Source organism: Pleurodeles waltl, chromosome 11 (genome assembly GCF_031143425.1).
Source record: "Pleurodeles waltl isolate 20211129_DDA chromosome 11, aPleWal1.hap1.20221129, whole genome shotgun sequence".
NCBI lineage: Eukaryota > Metazoa > Chordata > Amphibia > Caudata > Salamandridae > Pleurodeles > Pleurodeles waltl.
The window spans coordinates 698,454,142-698,479,638 of record NC_090450.1 but is presented as its reverse complement, the minus strand read 5'-3'; the positions used below and the strand labels follow the sequence as shown (position 1 = coordinate 698,479,638).

The 25,497-nt window shown below is 45.4% G+C and overlaps 1 protein-coding gene across 1 annotated transcript in view; it reads left to right on the top strand.

Moving 5' to 3' along the window:
• Positions 1–21,457, top strand: part of DDX56 (DEAD-box helicase 56) — a 125,008-nt gene extending 103,551 nt beyond the window's left edge. Inside the window, exons 12-14 of the mRNA XM_069214263.1 lie at positions 17,780–17,885; positions 19,269–19,366; positions 20,706–21,457. Coding sequence (XP_069070364.1) covers positions 17,780–17,885; positions 19,269–19,366; positions 20,706–20,789 — 288 coding nt within the window. The 3' untranslated portion in view covers positions 20,790–21,457. The remainder of the gene's footprint in view (positions 1–17,779; positions 17,886–19,268; positions 19,367–20,705) is intronic.
• Positions 21,458–25,497: the final 4,040 nt, after the last annotated feature.

The following is a 25,497-nucleotide window of genomic DNA, read 5'->3' as shown; positions in this document are numbered from 1 at the left end:
TGATTGAGGAATGTGACACCTAATGCTGAATCTGTATACATGCATACACTCCTTCTCAGTGAACCCATAGTCTGTCCTTCTGTCTTAGAAGCTGCCTACACTTTTACACCTTGATGTCAGCCAGGTGTTGGAGCTGTTTGCTGGGATGGTGTCCAGTTTGGTGAGAATTGACATAGTTGGTGAGGGAAATATGGTGAGCCTGCATTGTTCCGTCACTGTTCGGTGGCATGTGTAGCTGCAGATACACATGCTGTGCATAGTCCGCCGTCTGGTGTTGGGTCGGAGTGTTACAAGTTGTTTTTCTTCGAAGAAGTCTTTTCGAGTCACGAGACCGAGGGACTCCTCCTCCTTTGTTTCCATTGCGCATGGGCGTCGACTCCATCTTAGATTGTTTTTTTCCGCCATCGGGTTCGGACGTGTTCCTTTTCGCTCCGGGTTTCGGGACGGAAAGATAGTCAGAACTTCGGAAAACTACGTCGGTATTGTTTCGTTCGGTATCGGGTTAGATAGAATCGACACCGAATCGTGAAGAGCTCCGGTAGCCCTTCGGGGTAACTTCGACCCCCGTCGGGCCTGGTCGGCCCGACCGCGTGTAACATCGACACCGATGGAACGGACCCCGTTCCGATTCTGTCCTAAATGCCATAGTAAATATCCATATACAGACCAACATTTGGTCTGTAACTTGTGCCTGTCGCCCGAGCACAAGAAAGAAACGTGTGAGGCCTGTCGTGCGTTTCGGTCCCGAAAGACGCTCCGTGACCAAAGAGCCAGAAGGTTGCAAATGGCGTCCACGCCGACAAGACAACGAGGGTTCGAGGAACAAGGAGAAGAAGAGGAAGCCTTCTCCATCCATGAATCAGACTCGGAGGAGTTCGACGTCGAAGAAACCGTGAGTAAGACGTCGAAACAAGCACCACACGGGAAAACAGACAAGGCCCAGGGGACGCCACTGCCAACAGGCCATGGCTCAACCCATAAAATAGGTGACCGTCCATCGGCACCGAAAAAGGGCGAACCGGTGCCGAGATCGTCCGACTCGGGTCGAGACACAGGCACGCAGCAATCTCGGGACCGAGAAAGTGCTGCCGAAAAGGGTCGACGCCTAGACAGCGGAACCGAAGCTGCTCGACGCAGAGACAGCGGCACCGAGGATGATCGACGCCGAGAAGGCTCGACTACAAAAAAGAGAAAATTCTCCTCGGAGCCGAAAACAAGCAGAGACACAGTTTCGGTGCCAAAACGCCCAGCAACCGAACCGACTGCCAGCTCGTATTCAGAGGAACAATCACTGTCCTCTCAAATGCGCAAACACAGATCTGAAGAAGAGTTACAAACCACTGACGTAGACCACACCCAGAAGCGGATCTTCATACAGAGTGGGACAGGGAAGATCAGCACTCTTCCCCAATCAGGAGGAAAAGGAGACTCGAGTTCCAAACACAAGAACGAACACCACAAGCAAAAGTGGTGAAGAAAGTAACTCCACCACCCTCTCCTCAACCTGTAACTCATACATCACCGGCACAAACTCCGTCACATTCACCAGCTCATACCACCATGAGCCAAGATGACCAGGACGCTTGGGACCAATACGACGCCCCAGTATCAGACAATAGTCCTGAGTCGTACCCTACCAAGCCCTCACCACCTGAGGACAGCACAGCGTATGCACAGGTGGTAGCTAGGGCAGCAGAGTTCCATAACGTGTTGTTACACTCAGAACCTGTCGAGGATGACTTCCTTTTCAACACCCTCTCCTCCACCCATAGCACCTATCAAAGCCTGCCTATGCTCCCGTGAATGCTAAGGCACGCAAAACAGATCTTTAAAGAACCTGTCAAAAGCAGAGCGATAACTCCACGGGTGGAGAAAAAATATAAAGCACCGCCCACGGACCCTGCTTTTATCACATCACAACTGCCACCAGATTCAGTTGTAGTAGGGGCAGCTCGCAAGAGAGCCAACTCGCACACATCAGGCGACGCCCCACCTCCGGACAAAGAGAGCCGCAAGTTCGACGCAGCTGGGAAAAGGGTTGCTGTACAAGCTGCAAACCAGTGGCGCATCGCGAACTCTCAGGCGCTCCTAGCGCGATATGACAGAGCCCATTGGGATGAGATGCAGCATCTCATCGAGCATCTACCCAAAGAATTACAGAAACGGGCAAAACAAGTAGTTGAGGAGGGACAAAATATCTCTAATAATTAAATACGCTCCTCTATGGATGCAGCGGATACAGCTGCAAGAACAATAAATACTGCGGTAACCATAAGAAGGCACGCATGGTTGCGCACATCCGGGTTTAAACCCGAGATACAACAGGCAGTGCTCAATATGCCGTTCAACGAACAACAATTGTTTGGACCCGATGTGGACACGGCAATTGAGAAATTGAAAAAGGACACTGACACGGCCAAGGCCATGGGCGCACTCTATTCCCCGCAGGGCAGAGGCACTTTTGGCACATTTCGCAGAGCACCCTTCAGAGGGGGGTTTCGGGGTCAAGCCACACAAGCCAGCACCTCACAATCAACACCGTCTACCTACCAGGGACAGTATCAAAGGGGAGGCTTTCGGGGCCAGTACAGAGGGGGACAATTCCCTAGAAACCGGGGAAAATTTCAAGGTCCCAAAACACCTACAACCAAACAGTGACTCACATGTCACTCAACCCCTTCACACAACACCAGTGGGGGGAAGACTAAGCCAATTTTACAAAGCTTGGGAGGAGATAACAACAGACACTTGGGTCTTAGCAATTATCCAACATGGTTATTGCATAGAATTTATCCAAATCCCTCCAAATGTCCCACCAAAAACACAAAACATGTCAAAACAGCATTTAGACCTTCTCGAATTAGAAGTTCAGGCATTACTGCAAAAGGACGCAATAGAACTTGTACCACGTACACAAAGGAACACAGGAGTTTACTCACTGTACTTTCTAATACCAAAAAAAGACAAAACACTGAGACCAATCTTAGATCTCAGAACACTAAACATCTACATCAAATCGGAACACTTTCACATGGTCACGCTACAAGACGTATTACCACTGCTAAAACAACAAGACTATATGACAACCTTAGATCTAAAGGACGCGTATTTCCATATACCGATACATCCCTCGCACAGGAAATACCTAAGGTTCGTATTCAAGGGAATACATTACCAATTCAAAGTGTTGCCGTTCGGTATAACGACCGCACCAAGAGTATTTACAAAATGCCTAGCAGTAGTAGCTGCACATATCAGAAGGCAGCAAATACACGTGTTCCCCTACCTAGACGATTGGCTAATCAAGACCAACTCCCTAACAAAGTGTTCACACCACACAGAGTATGTCATACAAACCCTCTACAAACTCGGTTTCTCCATCAACTATGCAAAATCACACATTCTGCCGTGCAAAACACAGCAATACTTAGGAGCGACAATCAACACAACAAAAGGGATAGCCACTCCAAGTCCACAAAGGGTTCAAACTTTTTACAAGGTTATACAAGCCATGTATCCGACACAAAAAATACATGCAAAGATGGTATTAAAACTCCTAGGCATGATGTCTTCATGCATAGCCATTGTCCCAAACGCAAGACTGCACATGAGGCCCTTACAACAGTGCCTAGCATCGCAATGGTCACAGGCACAGGGTCACCTTCTAGATCTGGTGTTGATAAACCGCCAAACATACATCTCGCTTCTATGGTGGAACAGTATAAATGTAAACAAAGGGCGGCCTTTCCAAGACCCAGTGCCACAATACGTGATAACAACAGATGCTTCCATGACAGGGTGGGGAGCACACCTCAATCAACACAGCATCCAAGGACAATGGGACGTACATCAAACGAAGCTGCATATAAATCACCTCGAATTGTTAGCAGTATTCCTAGCGTTGAAAGCATTTCAACCCATCATAACCCACAAATACATTCTTGTCAAAACAGACAACATGACAACAATGTATTATCTAAACAAACAGGGGGGAACACACTCGACACAGCTGTGCCTCCTGGCACAAAAGATATGGCAATGGGCAATTCACAACCACATTCGCCTAATAGCACAGTTTATTCCAGGGATCCAGAATCAACTAGCAGACAACCTCTCTCGAGATCACCAACAGGTCCACGAATGGGAGATTCACCCCCAAATTCTAAACACTTACTTCCACATTTGGGGAACACCTCAAATAGACCTATTTGCAACAAAGGAGAACGCAAAATGCCAAAACTTCGCAACCAGGTACCCACACAGGCAGTCTCAAGGCAATGCTCTATGGATGAATTGGTCAGGGATATTTGCATACGCTTTTCCCCCTCTCCCTCTCCTTCCATATCTAGTAAACAAATTGAGTCAAAACAAACTCAAACTCATACTAATAGTACCAACATGGGCAAGACAACCCTGGTACACAACACTACTAGACATGTCAGTAGTACCCCATGTCAAGCTACCCAACAGGCCAGATCTGCTAACACAACACAAACAACAGATCAGGCATCCAAACCCAGCATCGCTGAATCTAGCAATCTGGCTCCTGAAATCCTAGAATTCGGACATTTAAACCTCACCCAAGAATGTATGGAGGTCATAAAACAGGCTAGAAGGCCATCCACTAGACAATGCTATGCAAGTAAATGGAAAAGGTTTGTTTGCTACTGCCATAGTAATCAAGTTCAACCATTACATGCATCTCCAAAGGATGTAGTAGGATACTTACTACATTTGCAGAAATCAAATCTGGCCTTCTCTTCCATAAAGATACACCTCGCGGCAATTTCTGCATACCTGCAGATTACCCATTCAACTTCACTATTTAGGATACCTGTCATTAAAGCGTTTATGGAAGGCCTAAAAAGAATTATACCACCAAGAATGCCACCTGTTCCTTCTTGGAACCTTAACATCGTCTTAACAAGACTCATGGGTCCACCTTTCGAACCCATGCATTCTTGCGAAATGCAATTCTTAACGTGGAAGGTTGCATTTCTCGTTGCCATTACATCTCTAAGAAGAGTAAGCGAAATTCAAGCGTTTACTATACAGGAACCTTTTATTCCAATACACAAAAATAAGGTAGTTCTAAGAACTAATCCTACATTTTTACCAAAAGTTATTTCACCGTTCCACTTAAATCAAACAGTAGAACTACCAGTGTTCTTTCCACAGCCAGACTCAGTAGCTGAAAGGGCACTACATACATTAGACATCAGAAGAGCACTAATGTACTACATTGACAGAACAAAACTAATTAGGAAAACAAAACAACTTTTTATTGCATTTCAAAAACCTCATACAGGAAACCCAATATCAAAACAGGGTATAGCCAGATGGATAGTTAAGTGTATCCAAACCTGCTACCTTAAAGCAAAGAGAGAGCTGCCCATTACACCAAAGGCACACTCAACCAGAAAGAAAGGCGCTACCATGGCCTTCCTAGGAAATATTCCAATGAACGAAATATGTAAGGCAGCCACATGGTCTACGCCTCACACATTTACTAAGCACTACTGTGTAGACGTGCTATCCGCACAACAAGCCACAGTAGGTCAAGCCGTACTAAGAACTTTATTTCAAACTACTTCCACTCCTACAGGCTGAGCCACCGCTTTTGGGGAGATAACTGCTTACTAGTCCATGCACAGCATGTGTATCTGCAGCTACACATGCCACCGAACTGAAAATGTCACTTACCCAGTGTACATCTGTTCGTGGCATTAGTCGCTGCAGATTCACATGCGCCCATCGCCTCCCCGGGAGCCTGTAGCCGTTTGGAAGTAATCTTCAACATTTGTACATTTGTAAATATATTACTTAAACTTTATTTTGTACATACTTATTCATTCCATTGCATGGGCACTATTACTAACATACACAACTCCTACCTCACCCTCTGCGGGGAAAACAATCTAAGATGGAGTCGACGCCCATGCGCAATGGAAACAAAGGAGGAGGAGTCCCTCGGTCTCGTGACTCAAAGACTTCTTCGAAGAAAAACAACTTGTAACACTCTGACCCAACACCAGACGGCGGACTATGCATAGCATGTGAATCTGCAGCGACTAATGCCACGAACAGATGTACACTGGGTAAGTGACATTTTCATTATCCCACACTGCCAGGCTAACTCTTGATAAAGGGGAGGAATACTGTCCCTAGGGTCTATGTTTCCTATGTAGCCATGTGACTTTCCAGAGGTGGACACCCGCTACCATCCGGTTCATGAAGCCCCAGTGCTTCTCGGATTCCGCTCTACCGTATAGCGTAATTGAGCTGCTTGATTATATAGGACTGTGTTTGGGGCGCCCATGCCTCCCTCCACCATGTGCCTGCAGGTCCGCTTGTAGTGCAAAGGTGGCCTCTGCTCTCCCCGGTTTCCTCATGCAAATGGATTGATCTACATTTTCCTTGCCTTGAGAGTACTGGGGGCAGAAATTAAAGGCAGTGTCTTGAAGTCAAACAGGATTTTAGGCAAGGCGTTCATTTGCACCGCAGCCATCCTCCTAGGCCTGGAGAGTTAAATTGCGGCCACTTTGAGTAGTCCTGTTTGACCTGACAATATGACCTATTAATCGGGTGAAACTCAGACCGGGGTGAGGCCATGCATCTTTTGTAGCTAGCTAGTGCTTACGGACTTCCCTCGACCAGCAGGGCCTACTCACATTATGCTTCCTTCACGGCATCAACTGCAAAATATTTGTTTTTACTAGTTTCTTCAGACCGCTAGTTCAGCACTGTCTGTCTGTTATGCACCATTGTGTCTGGGTCTGGTGGTAGCTTGCCTGTGGAACCAGAGTCTCTCTGCCATGTGTGGCATTGTGAAGAGTCACATTTGTTTATGCTTGAATCTTTTTATTTCAAATTTTCATAAATGTAAGATGTTTACAATCAGTACACAGTTATTCCAATGAGGGTAGAGGTCAGGGATGCAGCCCTGAATACATTTAATGCAATTAAAACGTGTTACTGCAGGGCTTCATACCTCGGCTAACAAAAGAGTTGGGTTACAATTCAAACAGAGCAACATGCTGACACCCAAGACTGTTATGCATCTCTGACCTTCAAAGTGTACCTTGATGCCGAATGTTAATCAAGTCAAAGTGGTCCCTTAATATATGAATAATCTTATTAGGACAAAGGAGAAAAGATTCAGCATAGTCATAGTGTGTAAAACCCTATAAACAACAGTAACAACTGTAACCATAACTGGAGCCCACTTCTGCAACTCCCAAGCCATTTCTCTCCTCCTACATTCCCCTCAGCCCCATCTTGCCAGGCTCCCTGCTGCGCAAGCCCCAGACCAGACATGACTCATCTAGCCCATATCAGAGTAGGAGACTAGGCGGTAGTGCCACGAGTAGAGTATGAAGCACACATCCACACAGCCCCAGTGTGAGTCACAGATCTAGAGTGTCTCCTTCAGACCTATGTGTCAGCGCTTTGAGATCAGATAGCATTATGTCCCAACCAGAAGCCAGCGGGTATTTTCGCAGTCCCAGATTATCCTCCCTTCGTATTGCCACCCTTTCTGCCCACACCACAAGAGACCTCAACCACGCTTCGAGTGAGGGGGGCTCCAGGGACTTCCACCGCCAGGTGATAAGGCGTTTGGCCATCAGTAGGCCTAAGTCTAGGACCCTAGAGGTCGCCTTTTGTTTTTTAGCTCTAGGAAACATTCCCAATATACACACCTCCCATGTGTACAGTAGTGGGCGTGCCGTGCAGGCAGAGAGTTGAGCCAAAACACCCCGCCAATAGGAGTGCAGAAACGGGCAGGACAACATGTGGAGCAGGTCCGCTGCCACCAACGCACATCGAGGACAGGCTGCGTCAGTGCGAAGGAAGTACTGGTTAATTTTGTCAAGGGTGAGATATGCCCTGTGTAATATGTAGAACTGAATCAAGTGGAATCTCGTGTTGCACAATATGTTAGTAGGGCCCTCCAGAACTACTACCCATTCTTTATCTGTGTACGGTTGAGCAAGGTCACCCTCCCACCTGGCTTGCAGGGCAGCCTGCGTGGGGGCAGTATGCAGATGTAACGAGCTGGCGAGCCATCGCACAAACACTTCGCCAGTCTCATTACCTGCAGATACTGTACCGCTAAGTTTGTTGATGGCTCGGTGGAGAGGTCCCCCTATTGTTGGGTCAAAGATGGAAGTAAGGAATTGTACAGAAGAAACTGACCTGACCTGACAAGCCTGAGTCCTCCACCAGCTCGATGGAGGATTAGTGTGCCATCTCTATACAGACCTCCCAGGGTGTGTAGTCCAGCTGAGTGTTAGAGCTCAAGGTCTGCAACAGACGTTCACAGGGCACGTCTGTGTATGCTCAGTAGGGCTAGCGCAGGTGCGTAAGGAACTGTCCCCTGCATGAGACCTAGGCTCTTACAGTAGATGCGATGTGCCACATCTAACAGGGGGTCTGGCACCCCCACCTGTGTAATTGGGTGAAACAGGTGATACACCCTGGACAGCGTCCATGGCGGCAGGACAGTAGCTGTGTCCGACATTTGTAAGCCGGATAGCCACTTAGCCACCCATTGCAGTTGGGAGGCCAAATAATATTGCTCCAGGTTCGCCACTGCGAGGCTGCCCTGATCAAGTGACGAATACAATTTTGCCTGTGCCACTCTACAGCGGTATTTAGTCCAAATGACTTCTCTAAACCTGGTTTCCAATTCCCAGAAGAATCTGGCTGGAATGTACAGTGGTAAGTTGGAGAAGTAATATAAGAGCCGCAGGGAGGACCACCATCTTCAAAAGGGCTATTGCTCCCTTCTCAGATGGCGTCTGCCATAAGGTCGTCTGAGCTCGGATAGGTGTGACCGCACGCTTAATATTCACATTGTGCAAATCCTCCACAGAGTGATATGCCTGAACACCCAGGTATCAGAATGTCCTGGTCTGCCATGGAATAAGCACACCAGAGAATACGAGGCTAGGGTCTCATTGAGTCCACTGTGAAAGGGAATAAGCATGACTTTGCCCAGTACGTGTGCAGATTAGACAGGGTGGCAAAATGCTGCAGAGTGACAGCAACTTCATTGGGAGCATTGGAAAGTCTCTGAAATACAGGAGAAGATCGTCTGCATAAAGGGACACACTATGCAGTCTGTCAATCGGTTGGATAAACCATGCGCCTCCCAGTTGTCAGAGCTCTGCCGCCAGGGGCTCCATTGTCATTTAAAATAGCAATGGGGAAAGAGAGCAGCCCTGACTGGTCACTCTGCCAATCAAAACCAGCTCCGAAATGGTCGAGCCAGTCTGAACTCTGATCAGAGGCCAAGTATGCAGCAACTGCACCAACATGAAGCAAGTCACTCCATGCGCTGGGGTGCAGCCTGCGTCTCCTCATCTGTGAATCTTATTACTCTCTGTGCCGCAGCGATTGGACGAACCTGCTGAATTGATCCCTGCTACTTGAATATTACATGAGTGGTCCCAACTTTAGGTAGTGTCTTTGCATCTAAGGTAGTTGGTGACTGGTTTGCATTCTCTCTGCTTCTGAAGTTTTATTAGATAGAGGTCTTCAGACCGTGATAGTGTGTAAACTTGGAATGTTAAGGGGTTAGTGTCTCAAGCCCACATGAGATCCTGCTGTTTTATTTTGTGGACATGTGCCAGAATTTCTGAGGGTTTTGAGTTGTTGGCAGATGGGCCAACCACCCTGTGCATCCTGTTGATGTGAATGTCTGGAGGCTTCTCTGTCCCCAGAATCTGCAGAAACAGGGCTCATGTACTGCCCAGTAACCAACCCCTCCGCGCCTGTGGGCATCCCCTGATTCTAATATTGCTCTTGCCTAAACGATTCTATAGGTAATCAGTACGGGCCTGGAGAGCTAGCTTGCTTGCAAATACACTTCCTCCTGCGGGAGAATTTCTACTATTTAACCTTTAGCTCTTTTGGATTCTTCCAGTGCAACCACTCTCACCTGTGCATTGAAGTCCTGCCTCTCATCCCTCAATACTTGCTTCCAGTCCTGTTTTACCATCTGAAGGTCTGATCGTAGCATGGCAAAAGGGATTCCATAAAGGATCAAGGAGCTGGTTATTGAAGCCCCCACCTCTGTGTCAGCATCCGTACCCTAGCTTGGTTGTGAGAGGGGTCCTTCTTAGGCAAGATGTTGACCGAGCGGATCAGCATATCCCTGAGGTTGTGGTCCTTCTTGCGTTTGAGGGAGTCATGCTCTGTTTATCTCTGCAAGAATCAGAATTGTTGCCTTGAACAAGCACACTGATTCTGTGAGAAGACAGGCAGTGCTTGCCTTGTCTAGTGGCATCCTATGCCAGACTCCTTATGCGAGGGTAGAGCATTTTTTTTTCTGTGTGCATCTGGTTGACTCCAAAGCACGGGGATGCAAGACCACTGGTAAGTCATTAACTGCCTCGGGCCTTCAGTATGCCAGCGGGAGGACTGTAATTGGTGGCCTGAGCCAACACTTTTCTGTTTCACCAGTTGTTGGTTGTGCCAGGGCCTGCGTGTCCCTGTGATGGTGTCCGTATCTCTGTAGACAAGCCGTTGTGCCGGCATTAGGGATGGCCACTCATACCTCCTCCAGTAGCCCCCCCCCCCCCAGCGAATTGACCTGTAAATTCAGCCACTTGTGACCCTCGTAGGGGGCAATGTGCGGAGCTCTGGCTGTCGTTTTAGTAAGGTGTCAACACCCCACTATGTCATCCTCAAAACTTCCCTTCTCCTACAGAGGAAGTCTCCATGGGAACACTGAGAAGAAGGCAGTGTATTCAGGATCTGCACATCTCAGGTCTGGGCTCCTCTCGGCACCGGGCTATGTCCGTAGCTTTGATTTGGTGGGTGTGCCCTGTGGAGCAGTTTTGGGCCCTTCAGGGGCATCCTTTACTACAATGTCGGGTGAACACCGCCACCTGGAGCTCCCAGTCAGATATACCAGATGCTATAGACACACCGCAACACTCATTCTCAAGTACAGGTTCTCTGTGGACTCACTGCAGGCCTCAGTACGTTGTTTGGGGAGGAGTCACTTTCTACGGCCGCACAGGACCCTCAGAACTGGCATTGTAAGGCAGGCCAGAGCCAGCGTCAATGCTGTCACCACGGCGCAGGTTGGATTCGAGGCCGGCAGCAGGGCTCAGTCACCCCTCTCCCTGTTCTAAGCTTGGCTGACATCTTATTAAAGCATAGCTCAGCTCGGTGGTGGGGGTAATGGGGGAGAGAGAGAGAATTGCACCTGTCCTCTGTGCCATCAAGAGACTTCTGCTCCGACCGTCTGTGGGTGTCACTTGCCTTCCAGGACATCGAGCTGGTCCTCCAAGTGGCTCCAGGGCTCTTCTTGCTCCCCTTGTCTGTTCTTTAGGTAGAGGACAGATGGGGGTGTGTAAGACACGTCCTACGCGGTCACTATCTTTGCACTGCCCCTTTATTGGTAATTAATATTCGTATGACAGTGGCAGAACCAGTCTGACAGTATATTCTTGGCAAAATCCCACTTGGGACATATGGTGGGTGATAGCATATCCTTCCATTCATACAAACTAAACAGAACAGCTAATATTCATGCAAGAAAAAAGCTACAGGGGCAGACTATTTTCAAAAATCCTATTGATAGCACTCGCAGTTCTCACTAATCTTTATAGATGAATACTGCTCTGCAGTTGATGCACAGCATGAGAATCTAGAACAGGTTCACTGTGCAAAAAGACACATTTTGTTAACTGTAAGAATATTTTTGCAGCTAGAGATTTTTATACATTAAGATTATATTTTTCACCTCCCTTGTGAAGAGGGAGCATTTACTCCATTCACTACTTCAGTTAATTCACAATGCCAAGAAAAAACAAATCTGCCATCTAAGGTGTGTGGCATAGTTCACCATCATCATGAGTTAATCAGACTACACCTGTCGTCGATGCCCAAAACCTTTCATTCCAGGAAGATGTTGTTACAGTTCCAGCTATTAGTGAGGTATACATCGTATGTGACCGAAGTGTGTCAAACTTCAGCCATGTTAAAGGAAAGTAAACTCTTCCTGTTTTTTATAATTTATTTTTATTTAACTTGATTAGTGATCATGCTCCCTCTAAATGCACACTACAGTAGCACATTCCTAAAATTAAAACAGGTTAGTGTTAAAGGTCCTTGGAAAAGGCCTATGTTAAGATCATCCCTGTAGCTCAAGCAGTCCATTGTGTGTGTTTGGGTTTTCAGCATGGCACTAACACAAACAAGCATGCCAAATATACAGAATTCACAGTCAAACTTAGGTTTTGGTGGTTTTCGTGATTTTGTTTCTTTAAGTAATAGGACGTTTGCCTGGTTGTTCCGGTTGTGTTGACTCTGCTGGGTCTCAGATTCTTCAGGGTTGGTGTTAGGACAGTGCCTCTTTTTGGCGTGACTTTGACTGAAAGTGCACCGAGTTCCTGCTAACCGGTTGTTGCCCTGATTGGCAAAACATTTGGCACCCTCTAGAAGTCCTTGGTAAGTGGTACCGCTGGTATCTAAGTCCTGGGGTACCACGGAGGGTCCCTAAGGGCTGCAGCATGAATTGTGCCACCCTAAGGGACCCCTCAACAAGCTAATGACAGGCTGCCATTGTAGGCTGCGTGTTTTGGTGCAGACAAAATTGAAAACACAACCATGGCACACAGACTGTGTGTAATTTCCCATAACCGCCATGCAATATATGTAACTCACCCCTACAGCAGGCGTTACAGCCAAAGGCAGGATGAATTATATAACATGGGAGGGTATATCTGCATGAGCAAATATGCTCCTACTATGTCTTTGTCAATTCTCAGACATAGCAAGTGACCATGGAAGCCGTTATAAATGCATGTGCAGGTCACTGGTCAATATGAGTTTCCCAGATACATGATGGCTTCACTGAGGATAGCGATGTTTGGTATCAAACATTTCGTATTGGTGGACCCACACTGAGGGATTTATTAAAAACTGCACTCAGGGGGCACCTTAGAGGTACCTCCTGAAACCCTACCAGCCTCTAGTGTGCTTGCTGACCAGTTTCTGCCAGCCTAGACACTGTTCTGGACCCCTAGGGTGAGAGCCTTCTGCTTTCAGGAGGCCCAGAACAACAGCCTGTCTGGGAAGAGGGTGTAACACCCCCTCCTGCAGATGACCTACTGATTAGCCTTATTAAGGTGGCAAGTCTAAAAGGGCTGCTGCCTTTGAAACACAAATCTGGTTCCCCTCACAGAAGAGGAAGACATTACCCCCTGAGCCAGAGCCCATCTGGCACCTGGACAGTTGGGAAAATGAGCTAGGCAGGTAGGCTCCCAGGCTAGTAACACCCCTAAGGTGGGTTACTACATGGTGGATATGATTTTTCAGAAGTAGCCATCTTTGTGATGGCATACCTTGGACTTCTGGGACAAAGTTATGTCAGCTTGCCACAATAAGTGGTCATATAGGGGGCATAGTGACCCCAACGGTCTGTAGCCCATTGGCTACTACCCTACCCATCCCTAACAGCCCTAAATTCAGTATTTAGGGGATCCCTTGCCACCAGAGAGGCAGATCCTGGTGACCTAAGAAGACCAAGGTCACCAAAGAGCCACAACAGCAGAGGAGAAAAGAAACAGCTGACCTGGTACCAATCCTGCCGGTTTGTCTGCATCCTTCATTGAAATCTGCACCCCAAAGTCGACTCGTCCTGCAACTGTGACTTCAGAAACCTGGGAGGACTGCCTTCCTTCAATAAAGACACGAGACCTCCAGTGAACTGACTTTAGACCATTTAATTCCTAATCCACCACAGGAGTACACTTCTAAAGCCCCACAGGACCACAAGGGAGGCACTTAAAGACTCACAGGGTGTATGGCAGAAACCAGTACTAGGGTACAGTTGGGTGCCGCTGTTCAGTGCGCAGTTGCATGAAAAGGCCTATTTTAGATTGTTGGGTCTCTGTAGCTTTTACAGGAGGTCAGTTATTTGATCCTACTTGGTATAGGAGGGAGCAGGTCCAGTCCTTCAAGTCTCCTCTTAGATCACAGACAACCGGAATAGTTCACTTCTGTTCATCCACAGTTCAAGGAGTGTTCTGAAGTGGGTCCACCCACAGTTCCTCAATAAACCCAGAGACAAAAGACTGGTAGAACAAACCAGGGTTTCCACCTACCAGAAAGTGGATTCCCAAGAACTGTTTTGGCATCCTGTTTATCTTCCTTTCAAGTGCACTCCCAGTGTTGTATGTAGAAAAAACAACAGACCTGTCAGGCAGGCTTTGACACTCAAGCAATATTTGACACTGTAATGTCAAAAAGGATGCTCACAGTCCCGATCTTACATATTCTTGGAGGTTCAGAGGAGTCATTTATCCCCATTCAGGTCAGCCTATTGTTTGCTCCTTGCATTTCACATCTTTTTTTCACATCTCTTCAAATGCTAATTATTGTCTGGTAGAAATGGGATGGTAAATGCAAGTCTAGCCTCCAGGAACTTCAGGCAGGGAAAAGGTAACTTTCTAAAAAGTACTTTTTCTTGCTAGTTATAAATCTGACTTCAGCATTGAATTGGGTTATTAATACCTATTAAAATAGTTATTTAGTTTTTTTTCTACCTAGTCTATTCCTGAGATACAATATTAGGATTCTTAATCTGTACTCAGGTTTTCTTCATAAAATAGCTAGGACTTCCACAATGAAAAAATAGCTTTTGGGTGCTGGACACTGTAAGGACATGTTAACATTAGGTTTCTACTTGTCCTACTTTTAAACACCATGCACCCTGCCTTGGGGGGCGACAAGGCCTACACAGGGTTGAATTATTAATAATTGAAAGAAGGTTTGGACCTGTCAAAAGGGTTTATTTTGACGAGTCTTATTGCAGTTTTTTACACCTCCACAGGCTGGCTCTACTGTTAGGCCTGAAGCCATGTTTGCACTGCCACTGTAGCGGATGGCGCAAAAAGTACTGCAGGTGTTTCGGCTTAGACTGTTGCCTCGAATTCTCCATCAAGCAAAACAGTGCCAGTTATAAAAACAGGCATGTCATAAAATGAATATGTAAACTTACAAATATCCTATCTGCCACTCCTCCTATATTTCAGTCTTTCCACAGAGTAGATTACGTTTGCACATTGGATCAGTTCAGCAGTATCAAAGCTCACACCACCTAAGTTCAATAAAAGCCATAGATCTAAGCCAACAGTGCCTTTGTGCTCCCAAGAGCTAAGGGCTTTAAGACAGTAATGCCACAGACAAGAAGATGTGGACTAGAAGCTATAAGTTAACTAAAAGAACTGAATATAAACAGCTTATTCAGGATTATAAAAAGTAAAAAATCTCTGAGAAAACTCAGTATTTTACTCATAAAATGTATCAAGCAAAAACTCATCAAACAAACCTTTTAAAACTATTAACGTGCTTTCCAGCTTTAGTTCAACTAGTACAATGGCCCTCAGTCAGCTGCTTTGTCAGTCTAGCTAACTTTTTTTTAAAGATAAGGTGGAAGCAGTATATGGTGACTTTGACTTGAGTTACCATATTAACACTGATGTTGTGGGAAAAGAATCATTTGCAGCAAGCAAACAGGCGCTTGGTGGGTTTCCTCTTTTTATTAAGGAGTGCTCAAGCTTATTACCCAGACTAGATATGGAGCACCATCAGACCATTGCCTCCCAATAATCATACATGCAGTAGCAGAGACTGCAGCAGCTCTCCTCACTTCTCTAGTGAATAGTATTAGATCAGGATTTTTTTTTTCATACTTCCGTTATTATAAAAATTATTGCTGAATCGCTCGCTTGCCAATGTCTGCGAACATTGTTGAAAAAACCTTAATATTACTCTCTGAATATTTAAATAAAAATGAAATTCGTTATGAAGCTCAACACAGCTTTATAACAAATCATAGTACCAAAACAGCGCTGTTTGTAGCCACAGAGGAGAAAAGATCCTTTATGGACAACAGGGTAAGGCTGTGGTAATCCGTTTAGATTTGTCCACAGCCTTCAACACAGAGTCATTCTGTCCTTTTAGACCGCCTAGCCAATATAGGGTTGCACAGATGTGCTCTGAACTCCTTTGAGCTTTTCTTATGGATAGAGAACAGTCGATCTACCTCGGAAAATTTTGGTCAAAGCCCTTCTCACTACCCTGCGGTGTTCCACACGGGTTGTCAGTGAGCCTCACACTTTTTCATTTTTATGTGGCCAAATTGATTCAGTCCTTCGGTTTTTCGACAATTTCATACACTGATGACACTCTGGTTATTGTGTCTATTTCTAGCAGTGTGGAGCAAGTCTCCCACCTCTTCAGTAGCTGCATGTGTGAGGTTGTCACATGGTTGAAATGTAACCGTTTGAAGCTAAACTCCGAGAAAATGGAGGTCCTTCTTTTTGGGAAAAGAGCAATCATTCTGGAATCTGTCCTGGTGGTCCCAGTCTCTTGGTCCTCTCACCATCGCGGTTTCGAAAGTTAAGAAACTGGGGGGTGATCTTTGGTGATTATCTCTATTTTAGAGATAAGATTAACAAACTCACCTCTGGCTCTTTCTTTATCCTAAGAACTTTGAGAAGAATTCTTACTTTCATTCCTTATGATCTGTCGAACTCAGTAGTAACTGAATTGGTATTGTCCAGGTTGGACTATTGTAATGCCCTTTAGCAAGGCATTCAGCAGCATTTTTTAAATAAACTTCAGCTTTTGAAGAATTCAGTAGTTCGCTCCTCAAAACAATACCTATATATCAGTCAGTCTCTCAGGCCTTAGTGATGCTTCAATGGCTCCTAGTCAAGAAACAAGTTGCCTTTAAGGCTGTCTGTATAGCACATAAATCCCTTCACGGGATAGGCCTAGAATATCTGAGGAAAACGTTCACTTGTTAAATTCCAAGGAGAACCCTGCATTCAGCTGTATTTAAAAGAGTTTCTATTCCAAAATGCAATAAAGCATCTTGGGTGGTAGGAGTTTTGTTTACTCCAGTTGTAAGTTGTGGAATAATCAAGAATCAGCAGAGTCTCGGTTGTTTTAGAAATTGCTCAAGTTCTGGTTTTTTTTGCTTCCTTTATATCTGATACATGTCAACTACAAGACTCATTCAGGCATTTGTGTGCTTAATAAATATTATCAATATCAGTCTTAGTGGCAGTCAACTTCAAGGCCCTGGGCGCACAGTGCATCATAAACAAGGAACTTATAGGTAAATTAAACATGCCAATCAGGTGTATAGCATTTTTATGATGATGAAAGGGGGAGCACAGGCACTTTACCACTGGTTAGTAGGGGCAAAGTGCACAGAGTTCTACAGCCTTGAAACTTAAAGCCAAAAATTCGGAGGTTCACCACACAGAAGATGCTCATTGCGAGAGTGGTGTCTGGCAAAAGGAAGTATGACTGCTGGGATCCAAGAGCATCCTATAACCCCTTTGCATTTCCTCGTATTAATCTTTCCCTCCAACACTACCTGGCAATGCTCAAAATGCCTAACTTGCCCAATACTATATCCTTGTTGCTTGCCCTCTTGCTGTCTGAATTTTGAAGTGAATTTCTGCTTTAGACAGGTCAACAATTAAAAATTAAAGAACACACTAATGCAGTATTTCCCTCTCATGCATCAGCAACTGCTTTTTCCCCATTCATCATATTGTTGGTGGGGGTCTGGGATATTTTCGAGCCTTGTTAGTAATAAAGTTCCTTTTGAAGAATCCAGGACACTCCCACAAGTATAAGGTTCCTTCTAAAAGAGGCCTTAGATTATGCGGATATACCAGATCGGATTTCAGATTGTAGTTATCATTTTATCTCGCTGTTTTTACCTTTTTCCTGTTTGTAGACTTACTTTGAAGATAACCCTCGAGATTTTCAGCTGCTGCGTCACGACCAGCCTCTCCACCCTGCTCTGGTGAAACCTCATCTGAAGAACGTCCCAGACTACTTAAGTAGGTATTCTACACAAAAGGAATATGGTATTCTCTGATGTTTAGATTCCCCACTAAATAACCCTTGCAAGTCAGTATTCCCCAGAAGTGCTTGCAGTTTAGCAAATTTAAGTAGTTTGGGATGCAAGCAATGGGGACTGGGAATGTAATGCATGCATCAGTATGCCATCTGTTGGGCAGCTTGAGTGCTGTGTGTTGTCACCCCTCTGCATAGTTATATTTTTTTTATAATTGTAATGAGGGGATCTGTAATTGGGGATCTTCTGAGTGAAGTTCCTTCCTTTTCTGGGATCATAGACACAAGTCCTCAAACACATTTGTTCAACTGAAATAGGATACACACAGACAACAACCTCCATGGACCACACATTGAGGTTAAGCTTTCAATTGACAGCAATTTTTAATTTGCAGTAGGTGTGGCCATTTCAGTTATATACCTAGGATTGCCGTCGTGGAAACTAGGAATTGTGAAATTTGATGCACAGAGGATCTCATCTGGCCTTTGAGTCTCTTTGATGTTCCATGTTGAAGCTTCCCTAAGGTTATGACCCAACGATTGGCTCCGGTGGTAGACCACTACTTCTGCCTCCACCACTAGCGCTAGAGGTTCTCACTAATTTAAACCTTCATCACACAACCTATTTTACGTCTGGTTCTTCACATTGCTAATACCCAACAAATCCTTAAATTGTACCTTGAAAGAACTCAGGAATCTGTTTTTAAATTCCTTATGGACACCAGCAGGGAAATAATCTGTGGTACTTATAGCCAAGCATGTTGTTATTTCCAACAGTACAGTAGTTATGAAAATTATATCTTGATGAATTCTGGCTTTCCAGAAGCTTCCTCTTGCCGGGGGCTTCATTGAGGCAGGCACAAGGAAGTCTTCGTAAGCATTCTCTAAACATTACACCCAGGAAAACTTAATTAGCAAGACAAAGCTCCGTTTGGCCAAATTGTCTTTTGAGGAACAACTGCTTGAACTACCTCGAGTTTGTATTCAGTAAAGCAGGTTAACAATGGGGTACAGCTTGGTGTAGAAGAAAGGGGAAAATACCTTGGCGCTGACTGGCACTTTCTTCTTACACTTTTGTTTACTTCCAAACCATCCTCTTTCTATTCAGCATAAAACTAACGGGATGTTCACCTACCCTAGTTAACATGTGGGTTCACAGCAGATTTGCTGAGAGGGACAGTGGTATGAACAAGCGCTAATCTGCCAAAAGGTACTCACCCAGATTACCTCTGTTGAATGGTCTCCTGTCCCACTACCAGAGAATGGTACCAGATGTGCATAATGGCACACAATGAGCCAAAACACTGTGTTTCCCCTTGTTGCCATGAAGGTGAACTCTGTTGACTGTTTTCTCTTTATTCTGCTAGTTCCACCAACGCTGCGTGGCATTGCCTGCCCAATGATCCAGAAGAAAAGGCGGAGGAAGCAAGGGGCCACCAACAGTCACTTCAAGAAGCCATTCAAGGTTGGTCTCTGGTTTGGTGAGACTGGGAAAGATCTGCAGCCATTCCACTACCTAAGACTTAAAAGGCAGCAATAGGTCTTGTTTTTTTTATGGTTAACTCTTATGAAATCTAGGTGGTGTTACATGCTTGTCATGCCAAAAAGGTGACGAATTGGATCCCGGAATCCAAACCCAACCTCCTGATTCTCTTGTATATGAGACCTTGTAAGAAATTCTTGCCCTTTTCTTGTTTTCTCCAACAATAAAATGAGGCCTGAATTCCTTCTCTCCGTTAATAGACCACTTTAGAAGTCCCAGGATAGCAGCTTCCAGTTTGTATCCTGAACGAAGCAATCTTCAAAGACCTCAGTGGGAACTCCCAAACTGCTCGAACACTTCATGAGCTCACTTTCTCCTAGAAAGACCCCGGCTCAAGCATGAAGGTTTTGTCTCAGGTTATTGTTGGAAGCCCCTTCCAGTAGTTTTGGAAAAATGATACACACATGGCAGGTTGTCATACTTAGCTTGTAAATGGTGATCAATAGCTGTCAAAGTGCACATAATGCCAAGCTAAGCAACAGCACAAAGCCTGGTGTCTTATGTTTGCATTCCCATACCACTGTTACAAAGAATTCTAAAAATGAGGTCAGAAAAAAGTGATGTGTATATTTGTGGTTGACCCAGTGGAAACACGAACCCTCAAACCCAGATGATTTTGCAGACGTGTTGTAGTAGGGTAGAAATAATTTCAAAACTAGCATGCTTCTTAGTGACTAGCTCACTAGCATTAGATGTATTGGGATAGGAGGACTGGGATATATATATTTGCCTTTTTTCGCCAAGCTGGGAGAGTGAATCCACACTTATCACTTTCATAAAGGCCACCACCCGCATCGAAAACTGATTTCTTGAAATGGCTGTAGCTAGAATATCGTATATCAATCAGCTTCTTTCTGTTAGTCTGAAGCACTGTTTAGTTTGGGGGCTGAAAGGGGAATTTGTTTAGAATCTCTTATTTTGTTCCTTTTGCCTACAGTGACATGGCAGGCACTGCCAGTGGCTTTTTATGTTTTAAGTGTTGGAAAAGAATCCCATCATTGCTGATGTACAGGAGTTCTTTTATAGGGACCTGAATAAAAAAAACATAAATATAAAAAAACAAGCATGTGGCCTCACTACTCTTGAATGTGACTGCCTTGTGTTTGTATAATTATATTAAAATCCCATAGCCCTTTATAGTAGAGATGGGCCAGTTAGCATGCTTTTCAGCTGAGTTCTGGAACAGACCGAGTCCTGCAGATAGGCGTGGCATGCGACCATGAAACCTACGTTAATATTTGTATGCTGGTTTCTCTTTCAGCCCTATACCAAGCAGAATCCCCTACGCAGCTTCAAGTACATAAAAAGAGGTCAGCAGAAACCAAAGCGAACAGAGCAGTCATGAAGATCGGGTAGAGGTGGAAACTCCAGCAAACAATCATTTTCTACACTCATGGACTAGATCCCCGGGACCTGCAGAATATCCTCTTCGGGGGTCATGCCCCTATAGAAGTCTGTATGTGGAAATGACTCACTGGACTCAGTTGTTGAGCATACTCTAGGTCCCGGTTGCAGACCTCGCGAGGAAGCACCATACACGAGGTGTCTTCTTACTTGCACACTGTCTCACATTGAGATTGTTCGTTGGTGCCTGCCCAGGAAAACAGAAATAAAATTAGTTTTCATGTGTAAGTTAAATACTTCCTACATAGATATGTAAAGTGATGTTTCACTTTGCCGCTTAAGTGATTTACAATTTGCTGCACTGCTCTTCAATCGTTAAAGGTGCACATAAATATATCCTTGAAGAAATGTTGAAATTACTATTATTTTTTTAAGTAAGCGTGTGTGTGTGTGTGTTTTCCACTTCTGTCTCGGGATCCTAATTAATATTCAGGAACGCAGACTTTCATTGAACATTTGCGAGATCCAGAAACAACGTATTTCAAAAAGCAAAGCTGTCTACCAGAAATAAACTGCATCACATTGCCTATATCCTGACGACATTTACTGGTCCTTTATAAATATACAGTCAAAATTGAAAATTGCAATAAACTATTTAATTGGACCACAAAACAATGTGTGACTAGTTTTATTCATTTAGTTTGAGTTGCATGCATTGCTAGCAGATGGGTTGAAAAACAATTAGAAAAAAAGCAGTGACAAGAGAGGGCTTAAAAAATGAAAGCAGGTGGGCCCAATATAAGGCTAGGGGCGGAATTGTGGTTCAAAGTGATAGATTAGGGTGATAAGCTAAACTATTGCAGTACTGGACTGGTGTTTCTTTTTAGAAGGGACATTGCATTTTCTGTAGCCCACCTCAAAAGAGTGAGTTATTTCAGTTTAATGGAGTGTAGATTATACTGTGTATGTCTGAAGTGTAGAATGTTAGACGTATAGTTTGTGATAACTTCAGGAGCTCTGCACAAATTGGTTCTTACTTTACTGCCTAATTAATAAACCTGCTTGGTCTATCTGCATCTACTTTACCATTTTTGCATGTAACCAGGATGATAAGGACTTACTAGCTAGCGGTGCCCTTAGCCTTTTGTTTCTGGCTTCTGCAGCTCTGTATATTTGTAAAGTGCACTATCACCACCGAGGGTATCCTGGTGCTAGGCAGGTGTGTGCATGCACCTTGCGCTGCCTGTGGCGGGTTGGTTAATTGAAAAGCCATGTCTTTGGCTTCTTGTGGAATTTAAAAATAGAGGAGGAAACTCTAATGTGGCGGAAGAGGTAATTGCACGCTTTAGGAGCGATATAAGAGAACACCCATCCTCCTGATCTGGTTCTATGTATGCATGGGATATGTGCGAGTAGGAATCAAGCAGAATTGTCTGTTTGTTGGAAGGAGATGCGACTGTTCAGGTAGGTGGGGCCTGACTCGTGTAGTACCCGTGAATGTTTGTGAGAAGAGTCTGACTTGAGCAAGTTTTTGTATCTGGAGCCAACATACTATACTAGCCAACATAGTTCCATGAGGTGTGACGTGGTGGGAGTTCTGTGTGAGAGGTTGAAGATGGTTTGTACTCTTCTAATATGATGATCCCGGGTGTTCCCATAATTTAACTTGCTGCCGATTAGGGCATGAATTTGTTTTTCTAGTGTTGCATGGGAGACATTTGAAGATTGTTCTCCGCATCTTCAGGGCAAGGATGCAGAGGTGGTGTTGACTTGTGCGGCCGTGACCAGTTTGCTGTTGATTATTCCAAGGTTCTTGGCATGGGCTGTGGGTGTGGATCAGAGTTCGTCCGCCACCATGTGGAGGCCCATGCTAAGGTGTTTTTGCCGAAGAACACTTCTCTTGTCACTGTTGCACTTGAGACAGCTGGCTTTCATCGAGTTAGCAATTTAGGTCATGCAGGTGGTGAACTTGTTTCTTGTGTTGGGGTCTTGTCTGTTGTTGTGTGTCTGCATAGGACAGGAAAAAATTCTGCACTCCACAGTATCAGAACCAAGAAGTTTAGACCAGTGCTGAGGTCTGCGCAGACTGCTGTTCTTTGTCTCTGCAACTGACAAGTCAAAGATTCATCATCGGGAACAACAGTTGGAGGCATCCCCTGTTCGGCACAAGAAGTGGTCTGAGCACTGTACCTGGATCAGTGAGTAGCAGGCGAGTCCACAGCTGAAAGGTATGAGTACTAGTCCTATAACTCTGGCACTGCGTGGAACTCTAAATAGTTGCACAGTACTCTGGGTAGCCCCATGTTTTTACTTCTCCGTGAGGTTATGTGCCCTGGTTGCCTAACACATCAACTGTACCGCGAGTACACATGCAGGTGGGCCATCAGTTGTAGAAAGTGGTTTTGTCTTTAGGCTGGTATGTGTTGCTATGACTTTTGGCAACGTTACTTTGCAAATGCCTATATTGTCATGCTGCGTACAGCACATGGTATGATGTCTTTCTCTGAGAACAGCCAGTTGAGTGGCAGCCATCCTGTGACACTGTTCCGTGAACTATTAGAGTGGCCCAAAGAGACTGTTATGCATGTCGTGCTGAGTTATACATAGCGCCTCTGAAATTATGCAATTGTGCGGCCGTGGCGTTTTGGTGGTAAGATTGTACAAAAAAGGGGGTCACTGACAACATAGAGGCAAATGAGTGGGTTAGTCCGGCTGTTGTGAGAAAGCTTCTGCGAATATAAGGTTGTGCATAGACTTTTCAAGGTTTGATGTGTAATTGAAGCAAGGCACAGCAGGCCTAATGGTGGTAAAAATGGTCACTATGCGGGCAAAAGCAGATTCTCCCACCACTTTAGTTCTTTGTTCAGTGTATTACCAGCCTGGGCTGCATTCTCAATCAAAAGACGTGACAGGTTCTAGAACTCAGCAGGTTATTTTGTAGATTGGCCTTTCACATGGTGTCGCTCGCATTCTTATTTCAGAGGGTAGTTGATATTGTATTATGTGCTAAATAAATACAATACCAGACACACACAGTCTTGTGGGAGGGAATGGCACTGTAGGAAATAATAATGGGTTCACAGTAGTTTCTTAGATTTCAATGGAAATTCTTAACTTGTAGTCTTTATGTGCAAGTGTAAAGTGAAACCAAATCACCTGGGTATTGGGATAGCAGAAATTGGAAAAGACTTATATAAAGTTTTGGAATGGATATTCTGAATATGTGATGTTCGAATACCAGTAACAAGTGGTGTCTTTTGAGCCTTATTAACCTGTTGAAGTTCTTTGAGAATATGGGCGATAAAACTTAACAGTAGAGGGATCACCCAAAAGGCGGTTCAGCATGATTAGACCAAGGAAGGTGTAAGGAAATGCCTCCTTGGCATGGTTGCCCCCTGACTTTTTGCCTTTGCTGATGCTATGTTTACAATTGAAAGTGTGCTGAGGCCTGCTAACCAGGCCCCAGCACCAGTGTTCTTTCCCTAACCTGTACTTTTGTATCCACAATTGGCAGACCCTGGCATCCAGATAAGTCCCTTGTAACTGGTACTTCTAGTACCAAGGGCCCTGATGCCAAGGAAGGTCTCTAAGGGCTGCAGCATGTCTTATGCCACCCTGGAGACCTCTCACTCAGCACAGACACACTGCTTGCCAGCTTGTGTGTGCTAGTGAGGACAAAACAAGTAAGTCGACATGGCACTCCCCTCAGGGTGCCATGCCAGCCTCTCACTGCCTATGCAGTATAGGTAAGACACCCCTCTAGCAGGCCTTACAGCCCTAAGGCAGGGTGCACTATACCATAGGTGAGGGTACCAGTGCATGAGCATGGTACCCCTACAGTGTCTAAACAAAACCTTAGACATTGTAAGTGCAGGGTAGCCATAAGAGTATATGGTCTGGGAGTCTGTCAAACACGAACTCCACAGCACCATAATGGCTACACTGAAAACTGGGAAGTTTGGTATCAAACTTCTCAGCACAATAAATGCACACTGATGCCAGTGTACATTTTATTGTAAAATACACCACAGAGGGCACCTTAGAGGTGCCCCCTGAAACTTAACCGACTATCTGTGTAGGCTGACTAGTTTTAGCAGCCTGCCACAAACCGAGACATGTTGCTGGCCCCATGGGGAGAGTGCCTTTGTCACTCTGAGGCCAGTAACAAAGCCTGCACTGGGTGGAGATGCTAACACCTCCCCCAGGCAGGGATTGTCACACCTGGCGGTGAGCCTCAAAGGCTCACCTCCTTTGTGCCAACCCAGCAGGACACTCCAGCTAGTGGAGTTGCCCGCCCCCTCCGGCCAGGCCCCACTTTTGGCGGCAAGGCCGGAGAAAATAATGAGAAAAACAAGGAGGAGTCACTGGCCAGTCAGGACAGCCCCTAAGGTGTCCTGAGCTGAGGTGACTCTGACTTTTAGAAATCCTCCATCTTGCCGATGGAGGATTCCCCCAATAGGGTTAGGATTGTGATCCCCTCCCCTTGGGAGGAGGCACAAAGAGGGTGTACCCACCCTCAGGGCTAGTAGCCATTGGCTACTAACCCCCCAGACCTAAACACGCCCTTAAATTTAGTATTTAAGGGCTACCCTGAACCCTAGAAAATTAGATTCCTGCAACTACAAGAAGAAGGACTGCCTAGCTGAAAAACCCCTGCAGAGGAAGACCAGAAGACGACAACTGCCTTGGCTCCAGAAACTCACCGGCCT